Source organism: Grammomys surdaster, unplaced genomic scaffold (assembly GCF_004785775.1).
Source record: "Grammomys surdaster isolate TR1022 unplaced genomic scaffold, NIH_TR_1.0 63, whole genome shotgun sequence".
NCBI classification, from domain to species: Eukaryota; Metazoa; Chordata; class Mammalia; order Rodentia; family Muridae; genus Grammomys; species Grammomys surdaster.
Genome location: NW_021604565.1, coordinates 11,856,940 through 11,868,281, shown reverse-complemented (window position 1 = coordinate 11,868,281; position 11,342 = coordinate 11,856,940). Strand labels below are relative to the sequence as shown.

At 41.5% G+C, this 11,342-nt stretch overlaps 1 protein-coding gene across 2 annotated transcripts in view; it reads left to right on the top strand.

Moving 5' to 3' along the window:
* The window catches only part of Stk3 (serine/threonine kinase 3), a 242,458-nt gene extending 234,276 nt beyond the window's left edge, over positions 1-8,182 (top strand). For both annotated transcript variants that reach the window (XM_028766083.1, XM_028766090.1), the window contains one exon: positions 6,898-8,182. In XM_028766083.1, the coding sequence (XP_028621916.1) occupies positions 6,898-7,056 (159 nt within the window). In that variant the 3' untranslated portion in view covers positions 7,057-8,182. The remainder of the gene's footprint in view (positions 1-6,897) is intronic.
* Positions 8,183-11,342: the final 3,160 nt, after the last annotated feature.

Sequence of the window (11,342 nt, the reverse complement as noted above, 5' to 3'; positions counted from 1 at the left end):
TAGATAGATAGATAGATAGATAGATAGATAGATAGATAGATAGATAGGATAGGATAGATAGTACTCGGTCCATAGGAAATCTAAATAAATATTTTAATAAAGGATTTCTCTGAACTTCCCTGGCAGCCTTGCCTGAGGACATAGTTAACTATAAATTATGCAGGAGTCATTTTATATAACCTCAACCTTACACAGCTCCAGTCCAAAAGTCAAACTTAAAAGAAAACAAAAGGAAAAATAATCAGGGTGAGCCTTCCCCTGGGCACACCCTGTCTCTCTAACTCCACACCAGGCTTCATCAGTAGCCTGCCCCTAGGGCGTGGCTCTGGAAGGTTACTCAGTAATGCTCCAATGCTCAGTAGATCTGACCTGATGCAGACATAGAAGAATCTGTATCCTGTGACATCAGGAAAAAGAGTGATGGCTTCCTTTACAAAGGAAGGTTTCTAAAGGAGAAAATTATTATGTAGCACAGATTAGTGTTATATATATTTTTATATGTTAATAATGACAACTTTCTATCAAGGAAAGATTTTTTTAGACTCTATGTCCTCTACTTCAGAAGTTAGTTTTTCTATAAAATATTCTCTAAGGGTTTCCTGTTCCAAGTGAGACAAAATTGTATCACTGGAAGAGAGAATATTTAAGTGCCTTATTAATTTTTTTTACAGTGGAACACCTTACCAGTGTTCCTTAACAATGTCAGATAATGGCACTCCAGCACCACAGGCCCATTCTTCACAAATTTTGTACATTGAAAACTTAAAAATCTATTAAGAGATAATTTTCTTTTTTTTCCTGAAGTTTAATTCATTGCCATTATTTAGCATTTTGCCCCAGTAAAGGAATGATAAGACATCCACAGGAGTGTCTTAATGTGAGAGATTGTAAAGTCATGGATGCTGTTTGCTTTACATGAGGGGCTGCTGCCCTGGTCCCAGGAGACCAAGCCCTCCAAGCCCTGTGTTCTGACTCCTACCCACTTTATGCCATGGTTTCCAGACGTTAGACTATCTAGAATAGGGCCATGGAACTCAGCTATAACTTGAATAGAAAACACTTTCTGGAACCGAATACCAATTCTATTATTTAAGTTACGTGGTGTAGAACTTTGGAGATGGGAAAGATTAATTAATTGTGCTGAGCTAGAAATGATGTCTTACCACTGGAGTGGGGCTGGAGAGCTGGCTCAACAGTTAGGCACACTTGCTACCCTTGCAGAGGACTTGGCTTATGTGAGGTGACTCCCTCCAGCTCTAGGGCATGTTCATGCCTCTGACCTTCAAGGGCACACAGGAACTCAAGTACACATAGTCACATACAGGTGCATAATTTAAAATACAAATATGTCTTAAAGCACTGAAGTAGAATCGGACTCCATAGATGCTCCTGGGCACATCTGTCTCTAGAAATGTGGCTCCGTGTCAAAGCTGGCTCTTGAGAACAGTGTCGTGTCTTACAATGCAGTCTTCTTAGCGTCCTGTGCAGACTTCTTATCTCCGAGGCGCTTTAAACGGAACTGAGCAGGGAGCAAATGTGTAGTTAATGTGCAATTTTTAAATTAGTGGAAAATCAATATTCTACTGTGAACTGTAGGCAAATGTAAATTAGGCATTGATTAAAAGCTGATTTAGGAGACTGAGGCAGGAGGATCTGGAGCGTAAAGCTAGCCTTAATGTTCAAGGCCAGGCTGGAACTATACAGAAAGACTCTTGCTTTAAAAAAATAAAAAATAATAGAACCAGGAGGTTTGCTTTGTGCTGGGCAGTAAAGCACAGCAGGGCTGGTTACACAGGCCTGGGAGGTGCTCGCCTTGAGCTGAATGCCCTCTGGCCGCACTGTTCTTCCCCAGCGTATTTTTGGAACTTTGTCCTGTGACTCATTCTCAGTATCCTCAGAACCTTTTTGTTTCCTGGCTGAGAGTGAATTTGATTTGGGGAAGCAGGAGTTACTGGGGCCAGGTATGCTGAGTAAAGCAGAGGATCAGTGAGAAAGCCCACTCATCTGCCCCGCTATTCTGGGTGGCATAGGTAACAAGAGTGTTTTCCAGCCTTGACTCATGAAACAACTGGAGAGTTGTCTTCTTTAAAAAGGTCAGCTTCATGTTTTATCATTAGTCTTTCTGCTCTTGTGTCATGGTTTTCCTCTAGAACAATGGTCCCTGGAAGTTCAAACCTGCTTTGCCTGGCTCTTGGGGACCCACAGCTGCCTGACCCCACTCCTTGCCTCCCAGCACACAGCCCTTTTCTGAGACCTTGGATTTTGCCATTGCTTTGTTTCAATGATCAGGTCTCCACTTGCTGAGAGGCTCTCCTTTCAAGAACTAGTCTAATCCAGTCCATCCTCCTGGGGGAGTCTCTGTGCCTCTTGTGCTTTGGAGTTAATGGTGAAGCTCCTTTCTTTCAAATCTGTTCTGAAAAGCAATATATGCTATCCTAGGAAACACATGGGAATACAGTGGGAACTGCTCAGGCACCTCACTGTACTCTGTCCCAATGCGACTGTGCTGGCCTGGGTCCATCTGTCCTTCAGTACTAGCTGTCTATCCTTCGGTCCTCACTGTTCCTCGCATCTCCATGCTTCTTAGGGGCAGTGAAGCAGCTCTTCCTTACTTACCCATCAGGGTGTGGACAGTGCGATGGTAACAGTCTGTAATGCACAGTGTTTGACGGTGTTTTATTTTTCACTTCTCTTTGTTAAACACTACCTACTTTACACTATTAGTATAATAAAGAAAGGCAGAGTTTTAGGGTTTTACATTATGTATTAGGAGTTGGGGAGTGCATGCATGCCACAGCACTTTTGTGGGTGTCAGAGGAACTACAAAGGAGTTGGTTTTCTCTATTTCAAGGATTGAACTCACAGTGTCAGGATTGGCAACAAGAGCCTTTACCCACTTACGGGTCCAATGTGGGATTTATTTTAAATACTGATAGGGTGAAACCTGACTGTGTGAGTGTGTGGGACAGAGCCTCCTCTAGCCACAGGTGACATTCCTAACTGATTCTTAGGAGATAACCTCTAACTTTCTGTTTTGACAACTAGATAAATACAGTTAAGCCCAGGGTGCCATAGATCCTTTTATGTAGCAGATCTCATTGTACCCCTTGCATAGATGCCATGAATCCTCTTCCCTGGTGTTATGACAAGCAGTAAGGAATGTGCTGTTGTCACCTATAACCAATGTAATCAAACTGTAGCATCTCCAGTAAAAACCAAACAGCCATTTCACTCTCAGATTGGCCACACCCAGAACAGAACTTACACACTGCAGTTGGAATCAGCTGTGGGTTTCCTTTGAATCATAAAACTATTTTATCAAAACATTCAGGGTAAAAAAATCTAATGTAGGTTCTGGAGAGATGGCTCAGCTGTTAAAAGCACTGGCTGCTCTTCCAGAGACCCAGAGTTCAATTCCCAGCAACCACATGGTGACTCACAACCAACTGTAATGAGATCTGAGACCTTTTTCAGATGCGTAGGTAATTTTTATAAATGGAGAACTCATATACACAAAATAATTAAATAAATCATTAAAAAATTCTAATGTAATTTTCTGTTTAAGAGGTGAAGTTTTAGGTATTTGTACTGAGTCTGGCCCAGTTCTTGGTCTGTTGGCATTGAGTTTTTGCTCATGGTAGAGCTGTCAAAGCACAAGGAGTAGAAAGCTGTCTGAAGAGCATCACCTGCAGTACACCACCTGCAGAGCATCAACTGCAGTGCATCACCTGCAGTGCACCACCTGCAGAGCACCACCTGCAGAGCATCACCTGCAGAGCACCACCTGCAGGGCATCACCTGCAGGGCATCACCTGCAGAGCATCACCTGCAGAGCATCACCTGCAGAGCACCACCTGCAGAGCATCAACTGCAGTGCACCACCTGCAGAGCATCAACTGCAGTGCACCACCTGCAGCGCATCACCTCCAGTGCACCACCTGCAGAGCACCACCTGCAGAGCACCACCTGCAGTGCACCACCTGCAGAGCATCACCTTCAGTGCACCACCTGCAGGGCATCACCTCCAGAGCATCACCTGCAGTGCACCACCTGCAGAGCACCACCTGCAGAGCACCACCTGCAGGGCATCACCTGCAGAGCACCACCTGCAGTGCACCACCTGCAGAGCATCACCTTCAGTGCACCACCTGCAGAGCATCACCTGCAGAGCATCACCTGCAGGGCACCACCTGCAGGGCATCACCTGCAGAGCATCACCTGCAGAACATCACCTGCAGTGCATCACCTGCAGTGCACCACCTGCAGAGCATCACCTTCAGTGCACCACCTGCAGAGCATCACCTTCAGTGCACCACCTGCAGAGCATCACCTGCAGTGCACCACCTGCAGTGCACCACCTGCAGTGAGTGCACCACTGGCAGTATATCACCTGCAGAACATCACTCAGGCTGCTTTTGACAGTTTCACATTTGTCTCTGGGCCTTTTTTTTAATTGAATATTTTATTTATTTACATTTCAGATGACATCCCCTTACTCCATTTCCCCTCCCTAGAAACCCTCTATCCCATACCCCTTCCTCCTTTTTGCTTTTATACCATTTTAGTTACATGCAAGTGTTAAGGTCAGTTCTAGGTTGAAGAACTAATGATGCAATAGATGCAAATAGTCAAGGAACAAGAAAGACAATAAACAAAATTCTGTGAACACTCCCATGATCACTGCTTCTAAGGACTTATCAGGATGACCAAAATATCTGAGCCAACTTCCCTGTCCCAAAGTCATTTTTCTGTCTGAAGCCTACTTCCTTGTTCTAGCCTAAGATTTAGATTCCTGCCTGAAATTACTTCTTTGTTCTAGCCTAATGTCATATTCCTGCCTGAAGGCCATTTCCTTGTCCTTGGCAAGTGTCATATTCCTGCCAAGCAGCCCATTTCCTTGCTTTGGCCCATATCAGATTCTTGCCAAGCAGCCCCAAAAGCTCTCCACATCTCCCCCTTTTTTATTTCATAATCAAGACTGAGCCTGTCTTAGGTCATTGTCACAAGAGTGCCTTCCTTACCCTTCATGGAATATGCATTAACAAAAGTAATGCACTTATGTCTTAGGTTGGTAAGGCTCTGTGCAAAATCTTACCTATCCTTGGCTTACCAGCTTGTGAATTTAATAATCCTGTCTAGGTGTCCATTTTCAGTTTCAAGCCATGTACTTTGGCTGCCAATATGTCGATGTTGTTAAAGACAAGCTTTAACACGATGGGCAGGAATAAAAGTATTCCCAGGACAAAAAGGGCTAGCATGATCATGCTATATATGCCATTCTTGAAGCTTGACCAAAGTAAAAATACTGACCTCAGGCCATGGGTAATTTTATCAGCAGTGTCTACCACATCAACACTCAGCAGAACAGCATTCTTTAAATTCATAAGCTAACTATGCAAAGTTAAAACATCCAGAGAGTTGTTAGAATTATGCCAAATATACTGCAAGTATCTTTAAACTTTTTCCCAATTATAGTGACTACCACTGTAAATTTTAGAACTAACATGAATCTAATGGTATTTGGCATGACACTTGAGATGGCTCCTTACTCTTAAACTCTGAACTTCCTTCCAATAATTTGTGTAGGATAAAGAGCATCCATCCAATGTTCCAAATGCCTATCTAAATCCTCTTGTATACTCAACACATTAGTAACATTTTTTGCTAAATGATTAACAAAAGTAGCTGTCTTAACTTCTTGTGTCTAAGCAAGTGCAGAAGCAGTGGTGCTAGCAATTAATGTAATTAAAGCTGTTATACCAGCAATAATCAAGCCCACTACCCTCTTGCTTCTGCTTAAAGCCTGACTCATTTCTTCCAGTACTTGCAAGCTTTTTTTCAGAAGACCAAGGTTCTGTAATACTCAGGGCAATAAAACAAAAGCTGGTTGATAGAGCTCTGTAACTGACATGCCAGATTTCAACACACTAACACAATTAGAAAGTGTGTAATCAATGCAACTTACATTAAATACTGTAGAAGGAACAAAAGTAATTTTAACTTGACAATTAAAAGAGCCTTAACACATGTACTAACACTTGTTTGAAATCCAGATCCTGCCCCAACTTTATCTCTTGTTATTATAACATCATAGATAACTGCAGCTAACTTCCAAATATGTCTCTGAAAATGCCCAGAACCAGCTTTCCAAATGAAGACTGTTATTTCTAATACTGGATTGACTTCTAGACCAGTACATGATTGAGTTCGAATAACTGGTCACATTTAAGAAAAATACAAGAGGCATTATAACTTCTCTTTTTGATTCTCTGTCCCACAAGGTCTAAAAACTTGAGGCAAGGCAGCTTGTCCCATCAGGGGTATAGGTAAGCAATGATGGGTCGGGAACGTATGTCCACTACAGCTTCCCAGTCACCATTGTCAGGGCACTCAGCAAGCTAACAGGTCAGCATCATTCTTTGTCTGGGCATCAGCATGTCTCACCCTTTGCTCTGGCAGCCACCATGCTCCTTCAGCACTTGCAGAAAAAAACACAAATATGCCCTCTACAATCCTGGGTGTATTAGAGCTCCTGGTAGTCCAGCCTCCTCTGGGTTTTGGGGGATTGGGTGCAGAGCTGGCACCCTAGGACTGCTCAGGGTACCAGCACAGACCAGAAAGGTCATCTCTGGGCCTTTTCAAACAGGTTTCTTTGTCTTACTTTTTTCATCATGTAGTCTTCTCTGACAGTGCAGGCATTGGTCATTTTGCCATGACACTTGAGGTCCCTGCAGTGTGGCGTGGCTTTCTCGGAAAAAGGATTCTTGCTTTAATTGTTGACATGCTTTAAAAACGATGTAAGGAATTTTCTGAAATATTTATTCCAAAACTCATTAGGCTTCACTATATTTTGAATGATTTTACAATATTAATTTCTCTTTTTTTTTTTACATCTAGTTAAAAAATCTAAGTTTAGAAGAACTACAGATGCGGCTAAAAGCACTGGATCCCATGATGGAACGAGAAATAGAAGAACTGCATCAACGATACAGTGCAAAAAGACAACCCATCCTGGATGCCATGGATGCAAAGAAGAGGAGGCAGCAGAACTTCTGACCAGATTCCCTCTGTCTCAGTCTGACCAGAGACCAAGCAACCACAAGAATTGAGGGAATTTTAATACTTTTTAATCCCTAAAATGTATTTTCTACAATTTTTTTTAAAAATCAAAAATGATGGTACACACCTAGATAAATTTCCCAAAAGCAAATTCTACAGTTGTCTCCAATCTAACGCCGTTTTGAAAGGAAGAGAACAGTACCTGTGCACACTTCTCCCTCTGCCAGCCATTGACCTGCAACAAAACCAACCTAAAATTAAGACTCTGGAAATCCAAAGCTGTGCCGTAGTCAGTCGCACAGCACTGGAGGGCTTTGTGTTACAATGTTCTTTATTCCTATGGAGAAGCCTATTTATTGACCCCCCTAGGTAGACTTATTTATTTATTCAGTTTCACTTTTTTGGTTTTTTTAAGACAAGATCAAGATAGTTTTGGTGACTGTCCGGAGACATTGCAGACTATAACACACAACCAAATTGTACACTAAGCAGGGAGCTCTGCGTGCATTCCTTCATCTCCAATAGAGACAGAGTCGTGACTACCATATTGTCCAAGTGGAGCAGACACTTTTATACTGAAGACTTCATACCGCTTTTACCTTTGAAGTAGCAATTCTTGATTTTGATATTGGTAAAAAAATAAAACTATATATACATAGGTCAAAAAGAGTACAGTGTAAAACCAAAGAAATCAATGAATTCTTGCACAAAAAAAAAGTGTGGGAAATATTTTTAAAGACATGAAACCTGAGAAGACAATGTAATTGTTAATGTTTCTTTATTGGTCTGCAGTAACCTCATCAAGTTTATTCTGTGGTAATATGCTTCTGTCACAGGACTTTTTGTTGATTTTATTATTTCCTGGAAATTGGTAAGCATCATGTATCTGACAATAAAACAATAAAAAAAAAATTATACTAAACTGTGTATCTTTAGGGCCTAAAAAAATATTAAAGCATTAGAAAAAGACTCATTTCTGAGGAACACTAGCATTTGTGTAATTGACATGGGACCAGTCATTTCCTGCACTACACAAGGCCATTTTGACAGTTTGAGTTCCTTTATGTGTTAATTACTATGTATGCATCACAAAGACAAATAAATTCCACTGTGCCACCCAGGACTTGCTATTGTGTTGTTGTTGTTGATGATGATGATGTTGATGATGATGATGATGATGATGATGATGAGCTCATGGCCTGGACTCTGCCCTGAACAAGGAAGGCTTGCTTGGCAGGACAAGCTGTCACTATCGGTGCTGCTGAGACTCCAGGTTCTTCTGCTCATGCCCCAGGCCACCAAGGGATACACTGGTCCTTGCCTCAGTGGAAGGATCCCTGACAAGTGTCACACTCACTTCAAACAGCAGCAACTGCATGGGGCACAAGAGGTGTTCCAGGGTCAGGAGAGTGTGGCTTCCTTTGAGGCTGAAGTTCATCACAGAAGGCAGATTAGCTACCAAAAGTGTCCACCATTTTAAAACAGTGCTGGGCCCACAGTCATGCCTTGAAGTGACATTGGTTTAGCTCCGTTGGATCCTTATGAAAAGCATACTGTATCATTACATATAAACTAAAAGACTGAAAATAAGATGACAACACTAACGTGCATCCCAATGTCTATACCACGCTAGTCAGGCGTTTCCCCGGATCCCACTCACTGGAATCCACTTTATCAGAGTCCGCTTATGAACAGTAAGACATGTAATCAGCTCACACGCTACCCAGAGGTTCTTTCTCAATCGTCTTTCTTGTCACCAGCCTAACACCTGGTGGAACCCAAGCAAAAACTCCTACTGGAAATGGACAGAAACTTAGCAAAGGTAATTTCTGCTCACCTGACTCAATGAGGTTCTTAGCCACTTGTACTTCCTGTGATGCCTGGTGCAGGACGTGTGATCTCTTTAGTAATGTCATGTTCTAATTACTTGTGAATACTTTATACCCTGTTGTTATAAAAATATCCACACATCTCATACACATATATTTTAGGGGATTAGGAGCATTGAGTATTGTTTTACCCTAGAGCTGTGTTAAATGGGTCACAACATTTTAACATAATCTCTCTTCCCCTTCCCCAACCTATCCTCCCCACCTCAACAACAACAACAACAAAAAGTGTTGAAGGATGATCAAGGATGGTCATGAAAGAAACCTTTAAGTCTCTCAGGTGAGCCTAATGAATCATGGCGCCCAGGAAAAGGAACTTTCTATTTCTGAGTTTAAGAAGAAATTTTTTTATTTAACCCTCACAACTTAGAATGTTCCAAAAATAAGAAAGCATACTGTCAGCGCACACCACACTTTACCAGATTCTGTGCTATGAGGGTAATGGAGGCTAATGAGTCAAAGCTTTAGCTCGTGGAAAGCCAGCTTTGTCCTATAAGGTGAGAGGCTTTGTGTTTGGTTTAATGAACTTAAGATTACTACAGTTACACTGTGCTATCACACCTTATTTTAACATAAACAGTTCTATGTTCAAAATGTGGGCTGTAACTTTAGCCCATATAAATTAGAAAAGAAAATAGACTTAAATGGATTTCAGGAGCATGACACCTGTTTTTCAGGACCCTTACGTGTTTGACACTGTGCTGAACAATGTCACCTGTGTGCTTTTATATCTGCCACTTACTGAATGACACCCCTAAGGTTTGAAGCCATGCTCCACTCACTGTCAGGCATGCTGCTTCTCCAACAAAAATTATATAATGCATCAACAGGATGGTTTTAACTTCATCTCAGGAAATCTCAAAGTTCTGGCATGTTTACATTCAATAGAAATGCTATTTTTGTTTCTTATTTTAATGTTAATGATTAATGACTAAATTCTAAAAAATACTGCTACCTAAACAGAATTTTTTAACTAATTGGAATTATTGCACTATTACTATTCGGCGCAGGCACTTGATTAGAGATTTCATCATAATACTATTTGGAGTGTCAAGTTCCTCTTTATGGCACAGGAGATTAGGAATTGGTTCTAATGAGTATTGCTTTTATTTGCTCTTTAATATGATGAAGCCTGGACCTTTGGAACTTTTATATATTTTAACTGGGGACTCTGATGTATTTAAGAGTGACTTGGACCCCAGGACTGAGTTCATTTTCCTTTTTCTGTATCCACACAAAACACTTGACTTCAGCCATCTCTTTCCCAATTACTTTCTTCATCACAAAGACTGAAAAAGAAAAGCCACAGGACTCACTCCTTTCATCAGCCTTTAAAAGTTTGTCTGTCTCTTACAATGGGCCAAATCACAACTACTCTCTCTGCTCACAGAATGTTGACCACCAAGTTGAGGGAACTTGACCTGATGTTGAGACCGCAGCATGACAGCTGTCATCTATGACCTCATCTTTCATTATTGCCTTATCTGTTATCATAATTATTTCCTTTATCTTCACTTTGGGTTGTAACATTTTTCAAAGCAGAGATAAACATCTGATAAACATCTGATCTGTTTCCCGGTGGTGCTTGCCACGGTGCTGACTATAAAGTCCTGAGTATTAGATATAATGGGTTTCGTTGTATGCAGTACTCATTGCTTATAGGTTGTCTCTACAGTAGTCACAGTGTCACCTGTGTTTGAGCTCTATTAAGATGTGTCCTTTAGCTTGGGACTTCACAGCAAAATGCATTTTCTGTTTACTGAAAAAGAAAAGGAAGTCTGAAAGAAGCTTGGAGACATTAAATCAAGTCACGGCTGGTTAATGCTCAAAACTTCCATGGGCCATCCCCAAAGTGCATTCTCAGTAGACCACATTGTGTAAGAAACGCAAGATGCCTGCCTGGTGATCTGGTGATGAACTTAGAAGATAAGACTTAATATCAGTGTGAGCTGATTCTTAGCTTTTTTTTTCTTTCAATGGAACCTACATTTTCTGAAATGGCATCCTTCTATATAGAGGAGGCTCGTGTGTGTACCAAGCTTCCATGATGTGTTACACAAAGACATTAAGTTATTGGGATGCAGGAGGAGACTTTTTGCCTTGGTTGCTAGGGCTGTTTTGTAAGCTGTAATGTACTCTACTCTAGCTGTTTGCCTTTGACAGTGAGTACTTTTGAGAAGCATTAAGGTAGTCAGAGGAACCTGGTATCAGAAGCTAAGTGTTCTGGGTTCAAATCCCAGATCTTGCTTTGTTGCTCTGGGCAAAAATAACCACTCGACCAAGCTGAATTTAACTCTGTTTGTAATAGGGTGCTAGAGAGATGGTTCAGTGGTGAAGAGCATATGCTGTCTTCCAGAGGGCCTGAGATCATGTCCCAGCACCCACTGGTAGTCA